The sequence below is a fragment of the Rana temporaria genome, chromosome 3 (assembly GCF_905171775.1).
Source record: "Rana temporaria chromosome 3, aRanTem1.1, whole genome shotgun sequence".
Lineage (NCBI taxonomy): Eukaryota > Metazoa > Chordata > Amphibia > Anura > Ranidae > Rana > Rana temporaria.
Window position 1 is genome coordinate 451,934,929 of NC_053491.1, and position 24,423 is coordinate 451,959,351.

The following is a 24,423-nucleotide window of genomic DNA, read 5'->3' on the forward strand; positions in this document are numbered from 1 at the left end:
TTTCATCACTACTCTAAAAATTCAAAACACCATTTTTTTCCAAAAAATGCCATAACTGGACAAAATGTGTTGAGTGGGTCTTCCTTGTCACACAGTATAATATGGCTAATGCATAGAACAGAGAGATTGAATACCTGGTAATGTGAGGGATAGTGTTGCTCACGAATATTCGCATTGCGAATATTCGACTCGAATATAGCATATTCGAGAAATCGCGCTATATTTCGAATTTCGCGGTGAATATTCGCAATTCCGAATATTCGCATTTTTTCAATTTGATTTTTAAAACAGATCACATCCTATCGACGTCTAAAAGCATTGCTGGTATGATTAGAGACCCTGGGCCGAGTAGCTAAGCTGAGGCGATCCTTTTATGTTGCCAAATTGAAAAAAAAAAAATTGCGATTTTTCGCTATTGCGAATGCGAAAATGATTGCGAATTTTCGATAACTGTGGTAGGAGAACTCTGATTGTCTCTGATGCAAAAGGGGGGGACTTTGTGTATGTGTATGTTATGAATATTTGTATGTTTGATATTATTATTTTTTGTAAGAAGGAAAAAATTGCGCATACCTTAAAAAAGGGGAGAATACAGCAGCAACTAAAAAATGTTATACAACATAAATTAATACAAGACAGAAAATGGAGTCGCTCTACAAGAATAAAAAATATGTCTAGTGACAAGACATGTGGGCAAATTATAAAATAAGCAAGCGCAAATAACTTGTGAAATACACAGTGAAAAAAATATATAAAGAAATATAGTCCCAATAATAGAAAAATAATCTTTCATAAAAATGTCTTTGATATGTGAAGTGAAAAAAAGTCCAAAGCATGCAGCATGAACGTGTTCAATCTTCAAGGTGTTTGATTGACAAACGGCTGTGACAGATGGATAGAGTAAAGAATCACCACCAATGCAAAACACTTTTTATTTTGTATTGTAAAATATCAAGAATATTCTGAGCCAATCAGAGTGCTCCTTCCGCATTTGCCGAATATTCGCAATTATTTTGTATTGTAAAATATCAAGAATATTCTGAGCCAATCAGAGTGCTCCTTCTGCATTTGCCGAATATTCGCAATTATTTTGTATTGTAAAATATCAAGAATATTCTGAGCCAATCAGAGTGCTCCTTCCGCATTTGCCGAATATTCGCAATTATTTTGTATTGTAAAATATCACGAATATTCTGAGCCAATCAGAGTGCTCCTACAGCATTTGTCGAAATTGCGCAATAAATATCGCATTCGCATGTTGCGATATTTCGATAAAATATCACGAATATTCTGAGCCAATCAGAGCGCTCCTCCAGCATTTCTCGAAATTGCGCAATAAATATCGCATTCGCATGTTGCGATATTTCGATAAAATATCACGAATATTCTGAGCCAATCAGAGTGCTCCTACCGCAGTTATCAAAAAATCGCAATTATTTTCGCATTCGCAATAGCGAAAAATCGCAATCATTTAATTTCGATAAAATATCACGAATATTCGAATTTAGCGAATATATCTCGAATATTCGAATATATATTCGAGATATATCGCGAAATCGAATATGGCATATTCTGCTCAACACTAGTGAGGGAACCATGTTAGTTTTGGGACACCTGCATTTGGTGACGTGTGTAAAATGGTATTTCATATTTTTCTGTATATGTGCTGTAGTTGGTGTCTTTTAATGTATATATGTTATTTTTTTATCTGCATATATATATAATAATTAAAATACTAAACTATAATAAAATACATGCTTTATATTTTTACACATGAGTGTGATCTTAAAGTAGTTCTTAGGCCGCGTACACAGGATCGGTCCATCCGATGAGAATGGTCTGATGGTCTGATGGACCGTTTTCATCGGTCCAAACCGATCGTGTGTGGGCCCCATTGGTTAGTTAACCTTCGGTCAAAAAAATAGGAACTTGCTTTAAAATTGAACCGATGAACCTAACTGATAGGTCAAAACCGATCGTTAGTATGCAAAAGCATCGGTTAAAAACCCGCGCATGCTCAGAATCAAGTGGAAGCATTGAACTTCGTTTTTTTCAGCCCGTCGTTGTGTTTTACATCACCGCGTTCTGACACGATCGGTTAATTAACCGATGGTGTGTAGGCGCGACGGACCATCAGTCAGCTTCATCGGTTAACCAATGAGAAGGGTCATTCGGACCCTTCTCATCGGATGGACTGATCGTGTGTACGAGGCCTTAGGAAATACATTTTTTTTTACCTTAATGCATTAATTGCATTAAGCTCCCTGAAAAATGAGAGCAAATACACTTTTAAAGTGCTCAGTCGGTTTGCCTTTAGTGAACCCACAACTTTTTCCCATAGATCTTATGAGTATTTCTTGTTCAGAAATATGAAGCTCACAGGGGTATTAGCCTTCCTTGACTCTATTATTATTCCCCAATTTCTGTCTGGTAAAACATAAGCATGACAGGAGATTAGGGTAAATCTTTCTAATGGGTAATGATGATAAAAACATGACAGGGGTCCCTGCTCTATCAAAAACAAATTAAAATATTTTTTAGTTTGAGATACACTAAAACGTTGACATTTTTTCTTTCTTTGTACACTTAGATATCTCACACTGAGGACGAGTGTCTGAAGTTTAATCTTCACCAGTACTTCAAAGTGGGTCTCGTCCAACCTGCATCTGTCACTGTGTATGACTATTACTCACCAGGTAAGAGCATTACCAAATCTCATCACTGCTGTACCTTGATTTTGTTTTGTTTTTTGGAAAAAATAAACTAAAATGAATACAATTGTGTGTGTATATACTGTGTGTGTGTGTATATATACTGTGTGTGTGTATATATATATATATATATATACACACACACACACACACACACACACACACACTATATTGCCTAAATTACTGGGACGACTGCTGCCTTTTTACGCACATGAACTTTAATGGCATCCCAGCCTTAGTCCGTACGGTTCAATATTGAGTTGGCCCTCCCTTTGCAGCAAACTCGCTCATCCACGTCTTTATAGACCTTGCTTTGTGTGGTCCAAATCATTTGGTGTAGTGGGGATTATGGTGTGGGCATTGTTTTCTAGGGGTTGGGCTTGGCCCCTTAGTTCCAGTGAAGGGAACTCTTAAGGCGTCAGCATACCAAGACATTTTGGGAAAATTTCATGCTCCCACCTTTGTCGGAACAGTTTGGGAACGGCCCCTTCCTGTTCCAACATGACTGCACACCAGTGCACAAAGCAAGGTCAACAAAGACGTGAATAAGCGAGTTTGGGGTGGAGGAACTTTACTGGCCTGCCTCAACCCCAATCTAAATTCAGACAAAAAAGTCAACAAAAACAAAATTACATATATAAATTTAAAGTCGAAACTATAGACAAAACTTATTTTTCATTTCATTTAATGCCAGTTAATTTTTGCCATCTGTGTCCCCTTGGGAAGATTTACCTTCACTTCCTGTCCTATAACCAAAACAGAAAGTGAGAAAATCTCTGTAAATTATTTTCTTGGGGACCCCCAGTTAACCAGAACTAGTTTTCTAATTGGAAAATTTCCCTTTTATTACTTTTCTGGGGACAACACGAAATTCGGGTTTCTTTCAATTTCACTATTAATGCTAATGGTAAACAGGACAAATATAGAGGGTGAAACTCTCTAAAAGGGGCACAGACAGCAATAAAAACCTGTCAGGTTTTCTAATCCATCTCCACTCTATCCAAAACTTAAAAAAAAAAGTTTTGCCCTTAGTTATACTTTAATGTAAAATAAATGGGGAAGACCAGACGGACCTTTTTTTTTTTCTGCTTTCACTCTTCTATGTTTTTATAAGGAGAAAAGTAGAAAAAAGTGTACGTTTTTTTCTCCAAGCTTTCACCTGGTTTTGGTTTGTAAAGTCGCTCATGGTTGAAGGAGCTATTATCTATCTTTGCTGTCAGATTCCAAGTTGCTCTAAATAAAAAAGCTTTTTTATACTTATACAGTGCCTTGAAAAAGTATTCACACCTCTTGAAGTTTTCCACATTTTGTCATGTTACAGCCAAAATCATAAATGTATTTTATTGAGATTTTATGTGATAGACCAACACAAAGTGGAACATAATTCTGAAGTGGGAGGAAAATTATAAATGGTTTCATTTTTTTTTACAAATAAATATCTGAAAAGTGTGGCGTGCATTTCTATTCTGCCCCCTTTACTCTGATACCCCTAACTAAACTCTAGTGGAACCAATTGCATTCTAAAGTCACCTAATTAGTAAATAGAGTCCACCTGTGTGCAATTAAATATTTTTTTTGGAAACTTCTTTTTATTATTTTAATCACCTGTGTGTAATTTAATCTCTTTATAAACATAGCTGTTCTGTGAAGCCCTCAGAGGTGTGTTAGAGAACCTTAGTGAACAAAACAGAATCATGAAGGCCAAGGAACGCACCAGATGAGGGAAAATGTTGTGGAGTAGTTTAAAGCAGGGCTAGGTTATAGAAAATCCCAAGATTTAAACATTTTAGGGAGCAGTGTTCAATCCATCATCTGAAAATGGAAAGAGTATGGCACACCTGCAAACCTATTAAGACATGGCCGTCCTCTTAACTGACAGGGGGGGCAAGGAGAGCATTAATCAGAGAAGAAGCCAAGAGGCCCATGGTAACTCTGGAAGAGCGACAGATATCCACAGCTCAGGTGGAAGAATATGTCCACAGGACAACTATTAGTCATGCTCTCCACAAATCTGCCCTTTATTGAAGAGTGGCAAGAAGAAAGTCATTATTTAAAGAAAGTCATAAGAAGTCCTGTTTGCAGTTTGCGAGAAGCCATGTGGGAGACACAGAGAACATGTGGAATAAGGTTTAGATGAGACCAAGATTGAACTTTTTATCCTAAGAGCAAAATGTTATGTGTGTTGGAAAACTATCACTGCACATCACCCTAAACACACCGTCCCCACCGTGAAACATGGTGGTGGCAGCATCATGTTGCGGGGATGCTTTTCCTCAGCAGGGACAGGGAAGCTGGTTAGAGTTAATGGGAAGATGGATGGAGCCAAATACAGGGCAATCTTAGAAGGAAACCTGTGAGGCCGCGTACACACGGTCGGACAAAACTTGCTTTAAAATTGAACCGATGGACGCCTAACCGATAGGTCAAAACCGATGGTTAGTATGCAAAAGCATCGGTTAAAAATCCACGCATGCTCAGAATCAAGTCGACGCATGCTTGGAAGCATTGAACTTCGTTTTTTTCAGAACGTTGTTGTGTTTTACATCACCGTGTTTTGACACGATCGGTTTTTAACCTATGGTGTGTAGGCACATCAGACCATCAGTCAGCTTCATCGGATGGACTGATCGTGTGTACGCGGCCTTAGAGTCTGAAAAAGACTTGAGACTGGGGCGGAGGTTCACCTTCCAGCTGGACAACGACCCTAAACATACAGCCTGAGCTACAATGGAATAGTTTAAATCAAAGCATATTCATATGTTAGAATGGCCCAGTGAAAGTCCAGACCTAAATCCAGTTAAGAATCTGTGGCAAGACTTGAGGCTCTCCATCCAATCTGACAGAGCTTGAGCTATTTTGCATAGAAGAATGGGCGAAACTTTAACTCTTTAGATGTGCAAAGCTGGTAGAGACATCCCCAAAAAGACTTGCAGCAAAAGGGGGTTCTACAAAGTATAGACTCAGGGGGGCTGAATACAAATGCACGCCACACTTTTCACATATTTATTTGTAAAAAGAATTAAAAAACATTTATCATTTTACTTCCACTTCACAATTATGTGCCACTTTGTGTTGGTCTATCACATAAATCCCAATAAAATACATTTACGTTTTTGGTTGTAACATGACAAAATGTGGAAAATGTGGAAGGTATGAATACTTTTTCAAAGCACTGTATGTGCAGATTGAGGCCATTGAAAAAAATGGTTTAACCCCTGAGCACCAAAAGAGTTAGCAATCTCTAAAGGTGTGTGCTACCTTTTGAAAAGGGAATGAAAAAAATACATAAACTGCCATTGGTAATAACCTTACAAAAACACCATTGATTGTCCTCTTGGTTCTCAAATTGCAATACCTGCTAGGTCACCAATGTGGAACAAATAGGTATTTGTGGAATTGTAACTGACTTCCATTTGGCATGATTCCTAATGAGACCGGCCTGTCTTCTGACTGGATGTACAGTACACTAATATTTGTTTTCCTATTTTCCAACAGAAAACCGGTGTACAAAATTCTACCATGTGGACAAGGACAGCAGACTTCTGGGCAAGATCTGTCAAGGAGAAGTGTGCCGCTGTGCTGAAGGTAAAGATTGTAGGATGATGATTACCGGTTACCCATGTGTTTTTGGCGTACTGGCCCTAGTTGAGGTACTGAGTCCTGTGCTCATTGTTAGGCTTAGGGGGGAAAATGATTTCTAGCCGTATAAAATAATTTGCTATTAACCGGCGCACAATGCACTATCCCCTATTTTGTAGACGCTATAACTTTTGCGCAAACCAATCAATATACGCTTATTGCGATTTGTTTTACCAAAAATATGTAAAAGAATACATATCGGCCTAAACTGAGGAAAAAAATTATATATTTTTAGGGGATATTTATTATAGCAAAAAGTTAAAAACATTGCTTTTTTTCAAAATTTTTGCTCTTTTTTTTGTTTATAGCCCTAAAAATAGAGATGATCAAATACCACCAAAAGAAAGCTCTATTTGTGGGAAAAAAAGGACATCAATTTTGTTTGGGTGCAATGTCGCACGACTGCGCAATTGTCAGTTAAAACGACGAAGTGCCGTATCGCAAAATCGCAAAGGCAAACTACCAGAAGTAATGCTAAATTGCATGCCAATATCCAGTCATGTATGGTCAACCTCTGGGCACAAGTAGTGCAAATTATAGTGGGGTTTATTCAGGGCATTTTTTCTCTGAGAATAGGTGCAGGAACTCCCCCCTTCTGAGTCACCCCTTGTCTCCACCCCTTACTCACCTCCAAGCACCGTCCCTTGGTTCCACCCTCTAACCACCTCCTAGTACCTCTTTTAGAGAATAAAGAACCAAGTATCACTTTGTGGGGCTAAGTAGCTCCATACACAGTATATCCCCCCACAAAAATATACTGCCCCAGATCTCTTAGCAGCCAGCATCAATAGACCTTTCCCTGAAAAGTATATGCCTCCCAGCAACATCGGACCCTCATTAACCACATACCCGCCCGGTCAATAGCATATTGACATCCGAGAAGTGGCTCTGGTATTCTGACTGGGCATCATATGATGTCCAGCAAGATAACATGCTGGCCCAGCATGGTGATCGTGAGTGCAGCGTGCCAGTCTGACACGCTGCATCTCCGATCATGATAAGGAGCCTCTGTCAGAGGCTTCTTACCATGTGATCAGCTGTGACCAATCACAGCTGATCATCGCGTGAATCAGAAAGTGCCAGTAAACGACATTCCTCGGTTCGTACTGACAGGAAGAGACGATCGGCGGCACTCCCTGTCAGAGGGGGGTCTGTGCTGATAATCAGCATATTGGTTATCAGCACAGCCCCCTCAGATGTGAGAATCACATGCCAATAAGTGTCCAGCAGTGTCCCATAATAAAATACTGCCAGTGCCCACCACAGTGCCAATCAGTGCCCACCACAGTGCCAATCAGTGCCAACCACAGTGCCAATAAGAGCCCACCACAGTGCCAATCAGTGCCCATTACAGTGCCAATCAGTGCCCAGCAGTAACACCTGTCAATAACACATCAGTGCCTCATCATCGGTGCTGCCCACCTGTCACCTGCTGCCACCTGTCAGTGCCAATCAGTTCCACCGATCAGTGCCAATCAGTTCCTCCTGTCAGTGCCCATTAGTGCTGCCTGTCAGTTCCCATTAGTGCCGCCTGTCAGTGCCCATCAGTGCCACCTGTCAGTGCCCATCAGTGCTGCATATCAGTTCGCCTATTGGTGCCCATCAGTGCTGCATATCAGTGCCCATCAGTGCTGCATATCAGTGCCCATCAGTGCCACCTTATCAGTGCCGCCTCATCAGTGCCCATCAGTGCTGCCTCATTTGTGCCCGTCAGAAGGGGAAAACAAAATTTAATGACAGAAACTGAGAAAAACTTTTTTTGTTTTGCAAAAAATAAAAACCCCAGAGGTGATCAAATACCACAAAAAGAAAGCTCTATTTGTGGGAAAAAATATATACAAATGTGTTTGGGCACAGTGTTGCATGACTGCGCAATTGTCATTCAAAGTGCGACAGCGCTGAAAGCTAAAAATTGTCCTGGGCAGGAAGGGGTGAAAGTGCCTGGTATTGAAGTGGTTAACAATCGATTCCCCACGCAAAAACAGATCCCCTCCAGCACCAATAGACCCTCCAGTACACCCCAGTGCCCCTTGCCATTATATACATTCAGCGCTGGAGGTGCCGGGACTGCATTCACCTTTGTTCCTTCCTGATGGGTTTATAGATAATAGAGTAGCCATTCTAAACCAAGGTTAGTCAGAGCCCTAGGTTCCTCCAAAAGTTGCTAGGGTTCCCTGAGCTGTGGCTATCTGACCTCTCATCTGATAGGTGCTTGGTTCAAAAGCCAATGCCAGTTGGTAGAGCCAGGGACATAATGCCAATGAATTTTTTATCTGTCTGTATTAGTGACATACTGACCTCCAATCTAAGGGGCATTTTCCCAATGACTTAAACAAACTGATTTTTTTGAGGATTTCTCGGGGACCTGAAAATTATTTTAAGGGTTCCTCTGGGTTAAAGAGGTTAAGAAAGTCTGTCTTAGAGAATTAGGGCCAGATTCAGGTACATTAGCGCCGGTGTAACGTAAACCATTTACGTTACACCGCCGCAAGTTTTCAGTTTTAGTGCCCGATCCACAAAGCACTTACCTGGAAACTTGCGGCGGTGTATCGTAAATACGTGCGGCGCAAGGCGGTCCAAATCGAATGGGCGGCTAACATTTAAATTAGGCGCGCTCCCGCGCCGGACCTACTGCGCATGCTCCGTTTCTTAACTCCCGCCGTGCTTTGCGCGAAGTGACGTCATTTTTTCGAACAGCGACGCGCGTAGCGTACTTCCGTATTCCCGGACGTGTTACGCAAACGACGTGAAATTTTAAATTTCGACGCAGGAACGACGGCCATACTTTAGACAGCAATACGATTGCTGACTAAAGTTAAGGCACCCAAAACGACGACTAACTTTGCGACGGGAAACTAGACTAGCGGCGACGTAGCGAACGCGAAAAACCATTGTGGATCGCCGTAACTTCTAATTTTCATACCCGACACTGGTTTACGACGCAAACTCCCCCCAGCGGCGGCCGCGGTACTGCATCCTAAGATCCGACAGTGTAAAACAGTTACACCTGTCGGATCTTAGGGATATCTATGAATCAGTCGCATAGATACTCTGAGAGATACGACGGAGTATCTGAGATACTCCGTCGTATCTCCGCTGTGAATCTGGCCCTTAATTTTTTATTAAAGTGCAATGCAATCACATATAGTGAAGATGTGTAAACAGCTCCCTTTATGGTTTGTAAATGCGGTTGTGCATTTTTATCTGTGTTAATTTTGTTGAAAATTTTTGGCTAAATTAACACTAAAACTAAAACAATTCAGATGACTAAAATACGACTAAAATGGCAGTTTAGTCAAAAGAATATGACTAAAATTAAATCGAAACTCGGTGTCAAAATTAACACTGCACTAGCACATAAGAAGAAGTAGGGGGCATCTCCTAAGCTGCTAAAAAAAAATTAAAACAATAAAAAAGAAAATGTATTTTCTTATTTTTTCCTAATATGTAATGTTGGCAATATATTTAGGTAAAATGTGCAATGACATTACAGCCACAGATTTTAATAGTATTAACTAATAAGGGAGTCCAATCTGACTCCTACGACAAATATTTGGTCAATCTAAACTTTGAATCACCCGACAAAAAGAAAAAAAAAAACCCATGTAGAAAAATGTTCCTAAACATTAACTTCAAAAAATATCTTTTATAAGGAGGACTTTTTAAACGTTACCATACAGTTATACTTTAAAGCGGGGGTTCACCCTAAAAAAAAAATTCTAACATTACATTCAGCTCACTACCGACATTGACACTATGCAGATCTTTTTTTTTTTGCTGTACATACCTTGTATAGGTATTTTCTTAGCCGGCTTCCGGGTAGTGAATCCCGCGGGAGTGGGCGTTCCTATGCATCAGTTAGTGATTGACGTGTAGACAAAAACTCCCCTACCCGTCGCATATGGAGCGTCACGAGTTGCCGAAAGAAGCCGAACGTCGAGTCGGCGCTATACGGCACCTGCGCACCGATGTTCGGCTTCTGTCGGAAACTCGTGACGCTCCTTATGCGACGGGTAGGGGAGTTTTTGTCTACACGTCAATCACTAACTGATGCATAGGAACGCCCACTCCCGCGGGATTCACTACCCGGAAGCCGGCTAAGAAAATACCTATACAAGGTATGTACAGCAAAAAAAAAAAGATCTGCATAGTGTCAATGTCGGTAGTGAGCTGAATGTAATGTTAGAATTTTTTTTAGGGTGAACCCCCGCTTTAAGCATTCATTTATATAATTGTTGATGCAAAATTAGTCACGACCACTTAAATATGGGAAGAAAAATGTTAGCAAAAAATAAATAAAACCCAAAACCACACAGGTGCGAACTGGCTTACCTACCAAAAAAATAAATATGTATTGGCCAATTTTCTAATTTCCTATCCAGCCCCCCAATGCCAGACAGCATAGCCAGGTCCTGACCTCACTTTTTTCTACTGAAGATAAAACAATATGGCTTGGTTGAGTCCTCCGAAAGGTGTAATTGGATGGTGGAATAACAGAATAATGAGGTCAACCCCGTGCTCCATCCTCTTATCAACCAGCTCAATGTGCAGTGTGCAATACAGTAACATTTTATTGACTTACAATGTCATCCATTCCTCTCCTAGTTTGAAAACTGTTATGCAGGGAGCTACGAGAAACATATATAAAGCCAGACTGGGGGTATTAAAAGACTTATAGAAAAGCAGACTGAAGTATTATTAAAAAGCAATGAGGGGGGATCCATTAGGGTCCTTCCTCCTCTGCCTTGGGGGTTTCTCTACAGGACAGCCCCACACCTAGTACTTGTTGGTTGGCTTCAGCTGATCATGAGAAGAGTGGTCTTGGCCTTTTGGCTAAGTGTACCTAAATTTGCCTTACCCCCATCAGGAGTCATGAACCCCCTTGGGGTCGGGGAAGGGTTCTTTCTCTTAATGAGGGGACACTAAGTGCAATTTTTTGTGTTTGTTCACATGCACTTTTTTTGTTCACTTTTTGTAATGACTAACGTCCGAAATGCGTAGGCTGTTTTTACAACATAGTACATGTCTTTTTAATTAGGGAATATTTTTGGATGTCATTTTGAGTGCCGATCATCTCTTTCCTCACTTTTTGTAATGACTAACGTCCGAAATGCGTAGGCTGTTTTTACAACATTGTACATGTCTTTTCAATTAGGGAATATTTTTGGATGCCATTCTGAGTTTTTGAGCACCGCAGGCTTGAAAAATAAAGGATTATTACAAAATGAATGTGTGGTCTTTCTTAAACAATGCATAGCTTGGCTAAATGAGCCGTTTTAATGTGTTCCTACATCTGTGTTAAGTTTGGGGTTAAAAAATATTTTGGAAGCTCAGCTTTGGTATTTTTGCTATTTATATTCCTACTTCATATCCATACAATTCTGTAACACTGGGGTTGATTTTCTAAAACTGCATGGTGCAAAATCTGGTGCAGCTTTGCATGGAAACCAATCAGCTTCCAGGTCTTATTGTCAAAGATTAATTGAATAAGCTGAAGTTAGAAGCTGATTGGCTACCATGCACAGCTGCACCAGATTCTGAGTGCTCTAGTTTGAGTAAAGCAGGCCATACACAGTCGAATTTCGAACTAATTTTCTTTTCGAAATCAGAAAGTTCGTTTTTTGTGATCCGATGATGCCACCATTGATTTTCAAAATTCGGCCGACAAAACCTTCATGTTGCCGAGAATCTTCGTTTCTCTCCGTTTCTCTTCTTTTCTTGCACATGCGTATTTTTTTTTCTTTTACATTTCACGTACGATTCTCCCATCATTGATCCGAAAAAGTTTGTTTTTCAACAAATTTCCAACATGTCTGATTTCTCAAATTTGTTTGCCGCATGAAAATCGGCTGTTGCTGCAGCCCACTAACGGTGCGAAATTCGTACGAAAATTCTTTGATACAAATTTCGTATGAAAATTCTTTCGAAATTCGAACCGTGTATGGCCGGCTTAAGTCTCCCCCACTGTTTCCATTGTTCTATACATACATATATTTTAAAAAAATAAATAAAAAAATACTAAAACTATAATATTACTTTTACCTTTTATTTTGCAGAAAATTGCTTCCTGCAGCAACAGTTAGACGAGGTGGACGCAAATGTACGATTTAGTAAGGCGTGTGAAGTCGGTGTGGACTATGGTAATTCACTTTTATATTATTTAATTTAGCAACTTAAAACTGAATGTAAACAGTGACACTAAAGGTGGCCACACACCAGTAAAGTTTCAAAAATGTATATTTTAAAAATGGTTGTTGGATTTTTCTAATGGTTAGTGGGGTCAAATTGATGAGCACCGTAGTGATGAGCAAATTCAAAGGAACAGGATAGAAGAATGTTCTTAAACAAACAAAATTCTAACTGAGAATGTGGGCTTCATTGAAAAAAAAAAAAAAAAAAACATATATTGCATTACACGTGTTTTAGGCACACATTACACCTATCTAATAAATCTGGGTTTCCATTGAAAAAGCAGGTCTGGATGAAATTATAGTAGCTTTTGAATAGGACAGTAAAGCCTTCTTAAAACAAAATTCACATGTCTCCCTCCATCCCATTTATCAAAAATAAGAGAATAATTCATAATTTTAGGACAGTGGATGGAACATTACAATTATTCCTTTTCATCCCTCTAGCTCAGGGATATGCAATTAGCGGACCTTCAGCTGTTGCAAAACTACAAGTCCCATCATGCCTCTGCGGGTGTCATGCTTGTGGCTGTCAGAGTCTTGCTATGCTTCATGGAACTTGTAGTTCTGCAACAGCTGGAGGTCTGCTAATTGCATATTCCTGCTAGATGCACATCCAGAACACTGGTATACAATGCAAATGTAACCTAATGATGAGCTATTTATTCTAAACTGCTTACAGCCATCAACAGTGCAGTGTATGGAAACCATCTATGGAACAGGACATGGGACCCAACAGTACAATATAATAGACATATACAAACAATAGTATTTAAAAAAAAACATCCACAGTTTAAAACTGTATCAGTCAGATACTATGAAACAGCGCTGTTGTTGAGTGAAAGTGGCCAACTCCACACAAAATTTATTTTAGGAAGAGTGATGCTTAATACATTGATCCAGAATAGTGTCCATGGGTGAACCTAGAGATTATTGTAGTGTGCACCATCCACCGGTCACTCCAATTCCACCACGTGATACAAACTCCCCTTAGGGGGGCGCCCTCTGTTGAAGTCGGAAATAACGAAACACATCAGGAAGTGACCCACACGACGTTATACCGGAAGTGACATGTGTGCTCCACTGCAGTAGGATCCAGAACCCGGAAGTGATCTAGGTCGCTCCAGGGTTACCCAGTGACGGATGCTGGTTGGCTGATATGATGAAGTGCACCCGGTTTTACTTTTAATGCTGCATTAACTGCTGTACATTGTACGTTTAATGTATGAGGGGATATGTGATGTGAGGGCTTTGTTTTCATAATAAACAAGATTAGGCTATGTGCGCTTTCTTTTGTTTTATGAATTTATTGGAGCTCTAATCATCCCTTGATCCCTTGGAATGGTGGTGACTACAAAATTTGGTTCACGAGGATTACATCCTTTAGAGCAGGGATCCTCAAACTACAGCCTTCCAGCTGTTTTTGCAGAACTACACATCCCATGAGGCATTGTAAAACTCTGACATTCACAGACATGACTAGGCATTATGAGAATTGTAGTTCCTGAACACCTGGAGGGCCATAGTTTGAAGACCCTTGAATTTCCGACAAGAAAACTTCAATGTGAGCTTTCGGTCGGAAATTTCGGCCGTGTGTAGGCTCCATCTGACTTTTTCTGTCGGGATTTCCAACAGCAAAAATGTGAGAGCTGTTCTCAATTTTTCCGACAAGAAAAATTCTTGTCGGAAATTCCAATCGTCTGTATGCAATTCCGACGCACAAAAAAAACATGCATGCTCGGAATCAATTTGACACATGCTCTGAATCATTAAACTTCATTTTTCTCGGCTCGTTGTAGTGTTATACGTCATCGGAATTGTGTGTGACCGTGTGCATGCAACACAAGTTTGAGCAAACATTCCGTCTGAATAAAATCCACGGTTTTCTCGTTGGAATTTCCGATCGTGTGTACGCGGCATAAGACTGGACTGTGCCATTGAACCCTGGGTTTTTACTTGGATTACAATGAACCAGTGTATGCTTCAGTAAAATTGATACATTGGAATATTTACTAAAAGACCAATGTCCCTGATGCTCAAGATATCTTGTGAGGAATCTCTGCATGATAACATATTAGAATGTGCGCAAAGCAAGCATGTGATTGAATTGCCCTGATCACGTGCCAACAGCCATATTAGAGCTGATCACAGAGAACAGTTGTACATGATTAGGAGTAAACCAGCACTTGGAGTCAGAGCTAGAGTTGGCTAGCCATGTTTTTTTTTCCAAATTCTCCAAAAGGTGACCTAAAGCAGGTGACACCTCATTAGGTATATGTATGGGCACAGTCATTTAATCAGGTTGTGGGTTATGTAAATTTGGACTCGGAGGAGTATGGGATGAAAATTGAAGGTCTACCTATTTTGCACCTTTAGGCCAATTGTGAAAGTTCAACAGTGGTTATCAAATGCCCACTTAGCAGATACTTGTCAGTGGTCAATAAATTGGCCCAACATGGATCCAACTGCACAACCAAGTCAATGAACATTAATACCTGTTGGCAAAATGGTCTTACATTAGAGAGATAACTGCACTAGAAAATGGTGGTAGCTGGGTATTTTCCATCAGAGCCTGGTGAATTCCGTAGGTTTAAGGCTGAACTACATCAATAGGAACTGCAACACCAGAATCCTGGACAGATGAGAATTCAAGTATAACCAGTATGATGAAAGGGCACATACAAGGGATAGTTATATAATTAAAATATCAAATGTATCAAAAAGGGGTGTAAGATACTTTAAATTGTATTTTATTTTTTTGTGTTAACAGTATACAAGACAACAGTCAGCCATATCACGGAGGAAAGCAACTACGTTACCTATGTGATGACCATAACACTTGTCATTAAACCAGGTAATGAATGGAATAAGAACTTCTGTGCATAGTGTCCATTAAGTAATAGCCGTAGTCTCAAACCTTACAGTACAATAGCCACATACAGTAGTTGATGCACATTGGTGGACCCAATAACTAGTTTTAAAGAAAAATGTAAGTAAATGTAAACTGTAAGGCCAACTTTACTTGGGTTTACTGTTGGCAGCCAAAGCAGGAGGTTGAGGCATGCTTTTAACTCATCTCAACCACCTGGCAATTGGCACCGGACAGTCCCATACACATTGGAATAAGGTAAAGCAAATGGGGCATGTCATGCTCAATGGGTGATACTGCCTGCCACCGCCACCTATAGAGGTAAAGGGGCCTGTGCCTCATACTACTCAGTCTAATGAATGCAGTTTCAGTGAGGAAGATATAGATTTCTCCTCTAATAAGCATGTGAGAGGTGGCAATTGTCTGCTAACCATGGGCCAGCGGCTCCTTACAACGTGATCCACCATGGATCATGAATCAGAAGTTAGACACATATGAAAGAGGCCTAACTGAATAACCTTTACAGTAGTTTTAATATTGTTGCATCTCAGTGTTGCTGGTCTTGCAGCTTCTTTGCAGCCGCTTCCTGTCCATATGTACTCGCTCCAGCGATGGCTACATGGCGATTCTCAGAGCAAACTTTCTAAAGGTGACAACAGTGGATCATGCCTGCGCAACAACTTGGAGTTTCTATCAGAAGCCCATTTGTCAGGGTGACAGCACAGGAATACAATTGAGAGGCAGGCATAGAACATTGTCACTCTTATACCAGGAAGTGCCTGAGCATGGCAGGATCACCAGTTATTATTTTAATGAAAACTGCAGATTCAAAAATGTAGACAATACTTTTGAAACGACACTAACATGGTAAAGCTTTTATGAGATTTTAATGGACAGGTTTGCTTATACTTTAAAAAAAGTTATGGTTGTGTCCATGGACTAGGACTTTAGTTTTAATATGTATGTATTTTTTTCTATCACCAGGAACGGATGTGGTAGAGAAAGATGATAAACGCAATTTTATCAGCCATTCAAAGTGCCGTAAAGCTCTAAATCTGGTGGTGGGCCGAGATTATGTGGTGTGGGGAGTTGCCAAAGATCTGTGGAACCTGGGCTCTGGGTAAGTGACAGGAAAGCTATAATGAATCACAAGTGTAATAAGACAATGACTTTCCTAAACCTTGCCTCTGCAAATGTCGGAAAAGACTAGGGCCCGGATTCTTAAAGCACTTACGCCGACGTATCTACTGATACGCTGCGTAAGTGCACGGATGCGCCGTCGTATCTATGCGCCTAAATCTCAATGCAAGATACGCCTGAAATGTGGCTTCATCTGACCAATGTACGTTTCCTACACCGTCGGAGCCTGGGCGCATATTTACGCTGGCCGCAAGGGGCGCTTCCATTGATTTACGCGCTGAATATGCAAATGACCGAGATACGCAGATTCACGAGCGTACTTGCACCCGTCACATGAGTATACGCCGTTTCCTTAAGGCGTACGTCCGGCGTAAAGTTAGAACACCTATAGGGAGGCGCAACCCATGCAAAGGTATGGACGACGGAACAGCCGTCGGATTTTACGTAGGACTACGTGAATAGGGCTGGGCGTAGGTTACGTTCAGTGATTCTACGTATCTTAGGTGTTCGATCCGACGTGATTCTGAGCATGTGCACTGGGAAGCGTCCACGGGACGGCGCATGCGCCGTTCGTTCGGCCCTTCATTTGCATGGGGTCACGGTTAATTTAAATGTATAACGCCCACTACCTTCCTACTTTGAATTAAGCAGGCTTACGCCGGCCAATTTACGTTACGCTGGCGCAACGTAGGGAGCGAGTGCTTTGTGAATACTGCTCTTGCCTCTCAGAGTTACGTCGGCGTATCGCATATGAGATGCGCTACGCGGGCACAAAGATGCACTGATCTACGTGAATCTGGGCCTTAGTGTTTTCTAAATAGACCCCATTATGTCGCATCAATTCGGTCGGGCTGCGTCTATTTTGATATAGTGAAGGAAAACTGTTTTTGATTCTCTGTGGATTTTGTACATTTGCCCACTGACAAAAAAATGATCAGTCTATAATTTTAATGGTAGGTGTATTTTAACAGTGAGAGATAACAACAAAAATATCCAGAAAAGCGAGTTTCAAAAAAGTTATAAATTGATTTGCATTTTAATGAGTGAAATAAGTATTTGACCCCTTCGCAAAACATGACTTAGTACTTGGTGGCAAAACCCTTGTTGGCAATCAGAGGTCAGATGTTTGTTGTAGTTTGCCACCAGGTTTGCACATATCTCAGGAGGGATTTTGTCCCACTCGTCTTTGCAGATCCTCTCCAAGTATTTAAGGTTTCAAGGCTTTCATCTCCCTCCATATATTTTCTATAGAATTAATTTCTGGAGACTGGCTAGCAGGGGAGGGCTGGCAGCCTTAAGCCTGGGGGGCAAGTCCAGTCAAGTGGCCCATTGAACCACCGAATCAGCTCACCATTCACGCCCACCTGTTTTTATAATGCCTTACCTGTGCTCATCAATTCAGCCTGATCAGACAGTAGTGCCCAATAGCGCAGCCTTGCCAGAGCATGGGGAGAGAGGAGAGCAGCTGGTTTACACAGTGCGGCTATCTCCCGCTTACCCGGCCATTGTCACATTAAGTCCCGCCTGCGAGACTGGCTCCTAAGATGGACATCACATGTCCGGGCATTGGACTAGTATGACATCCATCACAGGAGCCGGTCCAAGAGGCAGGACTTCATATGTCTCTGGGCAGTATGTACACGAGGGGAGTGTGGAGGGTATGAGAGTGGGCAATATGTAAAGGAGAGGAGTGTGGAGGGTATGAGATTGGGTAGTATGTACAGGAGAGGAGTGTGGGGGGTATGAGAGTGGACAGTATGTACAGGAGAGGAGCGTGGGGAGTATGAGAGTGGGTAGTATGTACAGGAGAGGAGTGTGGCGGGTATGAGAGTGGGCAGTATGTACAGGAGAGTGGTGGGTATGAGAGTGGACAGTATTTCCAGGAGAGGAGTGTGGGGAGTATGAGAGTGGGCACTATGTACAGGAGAGGAGTGTGGGGAGTATGAGAGTGGGCACTATGTACAGGACAGGAGAGTGGCGGGTATGAGCGTGGGCAGTATGTACAGGACAGGAGAGTGGCGGGTATGAGCGTGGGCAGTATGTACAGGAGAGGAGTGTGGGGAGTATGAGAGTGGGCACTATGTACAGGAGAGGAGTGTGGGGAGTATGAGAGTGGGCACTATGTACAGGAGAGGAGTGTGGGGGGTATGAGAGTGGGCAGTATGTACAGGACAGGAGAGTGGCGGGTATGAGAGTGGGCAGTATGTACAGGAGAGGAGTGTGGGGAGTATGAGAATGGGCAGTATGTACAGGAGAGGAGTGTGGAGGGTATGAGAGTGAAAGCACACTGTGTATGTGGTTTCCAGATAATGTTAACCATGTGTTGATCCAAACTCTGTATAATCCAGTAAATTCACCATATAAAAACGAAACACTCTAAGGCTAAGTTCACATCTATGCGTGTGGGTAACGCATGCAAAATTGCAAGCTTCCCAACATGCAATGAAATGTGCTGTCCTTAGGCAGATGTGCAGCAGTGCCATTCTTTGTTATTGGCAACTTCATGCATCTGCAAACATGTGGACCAAACTACAGGGTGCCGCACACTTTTGGAAAAGTTTCAGGACTTCTTTTTCATGTTGCTCGTGTGTAGGGCAGCCCATTGAAATTATATACACCTAATGCATGAAAACCACGCAGGTGCATGTGTGTGTTAAAAAAGCCTAAGGGCTCTTTCCCACGTACAGATCCCATGAGGATCCGTACATGTCTCATCTGCTTGCTCAGCAGGGATCGCTCCGTTGATCCCCGCTGAGTCGACAGATGACAGGGCGGTGCCTGCACACTGCGCAGGGACCGCCCTGTCAGATCTCCGCTCTCCTCTATGGGGGGGATCGGATGAAGACGGACCGTCTGTCCATGTTCACCTGATCTAATCCGCAGAAGGATGGAAAAATAGGATTTTCCTCCGTCTGCAGAATCGGAGGATTGCGGACACTGATGAGATCGGGTGTCAGTGGATGTTCATCCGCTGACACCCGCGATCTCATAGGGATACATGTATGTCCCTTTTTCATCTGTAAACGGATGGATGAAACAACGGACATAAAGTCCACTGGTGTGAAAGGGGCCTTACTGAGTAGATGCAAAATAACAATTCTCAAAAAAAAAAAATTATTATTCTCTAGATAATCAGTGTTCATACAATTGCACTACCATGTAAATAACTGTAAACACTGTACTCTGCTCTGTTTATTGAGGACAGCTAACATGTGTATAGAGTGTTTAGTTTTTGTGGGGAATTTACATGTTGATTGTACAGTTTGGAGAACACAGGGTTGAATTGAATGGTTATAAAGTTTTCACATTATCTGGACATACATAGAGTGTGGGGGTTGTTTATATAGTGATATGTGCCAGCTTCCAAGATATCGGTTTGCTGTGAGCAAGGCTGATGACTCCCCCATACACACTCTGCTCTTCCGATCCTTTGTGTTAGCTAAACCATTCTCATCACACAGCAAAAAAATCCTCCTGATTAGTCCTCATGTGAAACTGTCAGTTTACCTCTCCAAAATGTACTTTTCTTAGACTTAGAACATCAGCTCAGAAGCTCACCCCCCTCCCTGTGTCAGCAGCACCTGGCAATAGCATTCCCTCACCTCCGGGCAGACAGCACTGGAGATGGGGAGAGGATCTGAGTGAATGAGGGCACAGATCAAACACACAGGAGACTTGGGGGAGATAGAAAAAAAACGAGATTGTAAGCTTCTGCACACACTACAAGCAATGATACCTCTGCTGTCTTCACAGCCCTGATCCCAGGATCCCACTGCTGTTGACAAGCATGTAACATGCAGGAGATGATTAGGGCGTGCCTATTGCTGCGGTGCTCAGTTCCACCCACCGCCACCAGGAACTTGAGCATGGTTCAAACTACAACTCCCAGAATACACTGCAGCCAGCCAGCCAATCAGCGGCCGCTATGGCCGAATTTACCATCTACAGGAAAAAAAAATAGCAGACAGGCAGCGCGGCCGTTTTCAATATAAAGTAGCAGGCCAGGGGGGAAAACTCCACCCCTCCCCCTGGGCCAGTCCGCCCCTGCTGGCTAGGCCACTCCAGGACCAATGCCTTCTTCTTGAGCCACTCCTGTGTTGCCTTGGCAGTGTGTTTTGAGTCATTGTCGTGCTGGAATACCCATCCACTACCCATTTTCAATGCCCTGGCTGAGGGAAGGAGGTTCTCACCCAAGATTTGATGATACGTGACCCCGTCCATTCCCCCTTTGATGCAGTGAACTTGTCTTGTCCCCTTAGCAGAAAAACACCCCCAAAGCATTATGTTTCCACCTCCATGTTTGACAGTTGGGATGGTGTTCTTGGGGTCATAGGCAGCATTCCTCTTCCTCCAAACACAGCAAGTTGAGTTGATGCCAAAGAGCTTGATTTTGGTCTTATTTAACCATAACACTTTCACCCAGTTCTCCTTCTGAGCCTCTACACCAGAGGTTCTCAACCTTCTAGTGCCATGACCCCTTATAAAGTTTCACAAGTTGCGGGGACCCCCAACAGTAAAATTATTTTCGTAGCGGGGTTGTCAGCAAGACAATTTGCGCCCCTAACCCACGGACATTTAGCGATCCCGAAGTCCCTTCTACTCATACAATATCAAAACCCCTTCTGGTACATTTTAGGATGATTTTTCTTTGTTCTCCTTTCTTTCCCTTTAAGGCCCCGTACACACGACCAAACATGTATGCTGAAACTGGTCCGCGGGCCAGTTTCAGCATACATGTTCGGTCGTGTGTAAGCGCGAGCGGGCCGAATTCCAGCAAACATTTGCCCGCCGGGCCTTTTCCCAGCGGGCAAATATTCCTGGACGTGTTTTAAAACCGTCCGCTGGAATCCTGCCCGCTCGGACATGTACGGTCGTCAGTACAGACCTACCGTACATGTCCAGGCGCCCGCCGTCCCTCGCATGCTTCGAATGACTTCGACGCATGCGTGGAAGCCTTTAAATGGCAGGCCCGCCCACGTCTCCGCGTCATCGTCGCGGCGACGACGCGGACACGCCCCGCGTATTGTTTACGCGCGGACTTCTGTACGATGGTTAGTACAACCATCGTACAGAAGCCCTCTGGCAGGCATGTACGATGAAAACGGTCCGACGGACCGCTTTCATCGTACATGTTTGCTCGTGTGTACCGGGCCTTACAGTATCTCTCTATCCCAATTTCTTGTTTTTTCCCCCATCCCCCTCTCTATCCCAATTTCTTGTTATTTCCCCCCATCTCCCTCTCTATCCCAATTTCTTGTTTTTTCCCCCATCCCCCTCTCTATCCCAATTTCTTGTTTTTCCCCCATCCCCCTCTCTATCCCAATTTCTTGTTTTTCCCCCATCCCCCTCTCTAGCCATCTTTCATGTTTTTTTGTCTTATTCTTTCTCTTCCCTTTTTCTTTGTTCCTCCCCCTTACATTTATTCTCTATTTTTATTTCTTCTCTTACTCCTTGGGGGAGAGGGGGGGGGGGGGAATGGGAGTGGCAATGCTGGGGGGAGTTCTGATCGGCCAACTTTGGTGCTCTTGATGAAGGTCATCTGCTGATCTGAGAACTGTAGTGAGGACCTTTAATGGCAACTCTAATCACAGGTAGTGTTACTCACTGTGTCTCCAATTTTGTGGTGTCTCGGAGCAGTGACACCAATGCCGAAATCAGGAGATGTGGTCTCCTCCAGCCCCTCCCACTTCACATTCCTCATCAGTCAGCTGACCTCTAGTCTCTGCCCCCCAACCCATGCCGTGAACTGAATGGGTGGCTGTTAAATCAGGGGTTCACCCAAAAATCAACTTTCTGTCACTAGATCCAGCATACTGCTGACATCTGCAGTATGCTGTATTTTTTTTTTTTTTTTTGTACTTATCATTTTAATGGTCTTTCTTCTCCGGCACCGAGCGGCGTATCCTTCCGGGTATAGGCGTTCCTAAATCAAGCGCAGTTGATTGACGGGCTTGGATAGCGCGTCACACCTTCCGAAAATAGCCGACGTGACTCTCTGCAATTTACGGCGCCTGCGCAGTCAGCTCTACACGGCAGGCGCAGGCGCCGTATAGTGCCGTAAGCAGCCGAGAGTCACGTCGGCTATTTCCGGATGGCGTGACGTGCTATCCAAGCCCATCAATCAACTGCGCTTAATTTAGGAACGCCTACTCCCCGAAGGATTCCCCGCTCGGAGCCGGAGAAGAAAGACAGCTAAAACGATAAGTACAAAAAAAATAAAAAATACAGCATACTGCAGATGTCAGCAGTATGCTGGATCTAGTGACAGAAAGTTGATTTTTGGGTGAACCTCTGCTTTAAGTGGCTGAATGGGCGGCCATGGACTCCAGGAACTGCACAGCTGGGACAGCCGCAAATAGGATGTGGGACCGCTGCGGGCTTCAGGAATAGCCCAGGATTCGGTGACCCCTGGCAAATCATCATTTGACCCCCGAGGGGGTCCCGACCCCCAGGTTGAGAATCACTGCTCTACACAGTGTAACACCACAGCTAATGTGGAATCAGTGTGTGTTTCCTCCTCGGGTCGGTACACCATTCATGCCAGTCAGCAGCTGCTGCAGCTGGGCTGTCAGGTAGTACAGACAGGGGTTCAGCAAAGCTAGGCCCCCATTATACTTGGACCTCTGGAGTTGCTCCAGCCTGACTCCAGCAGGGCCCGATTTCCATAGTAGTGAGCAAAATATAGAATTTACCACACAAAATATTTTAAGGGGTATACCCACAGGTGTTTAGTGGAGGAAATATATTTGATATGTCAATCTTTTATGATTACATTATATTATATTATATTTATTTTTTATCATGATTATTATTGATACAGTAAAACCTTGGTTTGAGAGTAACTTGGTTTGAGAGCGTTTTGCAAGACAAGCAAAATGTTTTAACAATTTTTTTCCCTGATATACAAGCGATGTCTTGATATAAGAGTAGCGTCATGTCACAACTGAGTATACAAAACGAAGAGAGGAGCCTCTAAGTGTAGCAATATGGTTACATTTAATGAAGGTACAACATTTAGCAACTTATTGCTACACTTAGAGGTGCCTCTCTTCTCTTTTATACCATGTAAAAAAAAATGCTTTGATATACAAGTGCTTTGGATTACAAGCATGTTTCTGGAACAAATTATGCTCGCAAACCAAGGTTTTACTGTATATGTTTTTAACAATCATGGACTACCCTATGAGATTGAGACATTGAATCAATTTACAGTTAGATACATCATTCTATACAGTATCACATACATTGACATACCTCATGTAAAGTCCCACTCTCCTTCTTCTCCTCTTTAGTTATACTTTAAGTTTAACCTCACTTGTCTCCCTTCAGGTTCTCCTACTTGGTGACCAAGGACACTTGGATGGAGATGTGGCCAACTGATAGGCAGTGTCAGAATGCCGAGAATGAACAGCTGTGTGAAGAACTTACCAACTTCTCGGAGGAGCTGCAATTGCAAGGCTGTCGTAATTAAACCACACTTCACCAACGTTCATCTATATCCATTATATAAATACACTGATTTACTACAACAATAAACCTGGTTCTTCCACAATTTGTGTCTGGGAGAGTTTTTGTTGGTGTCCTATGGTCAAATATAAGCAAAAATCTCTGTAAATCATTTAAGCAGAACTCACATTGAGAGGAACATGTTGCATTGCTGATCCAACTGTGTGAACAGAAGGGACCAAGCGCCAAATTATCCATTTAAAAGATTGACAACAGCAATGCCACTATGCAGTCATTGAGTTCCACACAGCTGCTAATTTTTCCCTTTTTGAGATATCTGCCCATGATGGTAAACTGCAGTCCACAGTGGAACTATAACAACCCCGATGAAGGAGGCTTTTTTTAACCCCCCCCCCCCCCCCAGCAACAC

The 24,423-nt window shown here is 42.5% G+C and overlaps 1 protein-coding gene across 1 annotated transcript in view; it reads left to right on the plus strand.

Annotated features, from left to right (window-relative positions):
• LOC120933438 (venom factor-like) overlaps window positions 1-24,099 on the plus strand; it is a 153,653-nt gene extending 129,554 nt beyond the window's left edge. The window contains exons 36-41 of the mRNA XM_040346655.1: window positions 2,591-2,696; window positions 6,207-6,296; window positions 12,407-12,490; window positions 15,309-15,392; window positions 16,392-16,527; window positions 23,877-24,099. Of these exons, the coding sequence (XP_040202589.1) occupies window positions 2,591-2,696; window positions 6,207-6,296; window positions 12,407-12,490; window positions 15,309-15,392; window positions 16,392-16,527; window positions 23,877-24,018 (642 nt within the window). The 3' untranslated portion in view covers window positions 24,019-24,099. The remainder of the gene's footprint in view (window positions 1-2,590; window positions 2,697-6,206; window positions 6,297-12,406; window positions 12,491-15,308; window positions 15,393-16,391; window positions 16,528-23,876) is intronic.
• The last annotated feature ends 324 nt before the right edge of the window (window positions 24,100-24,423 follow it).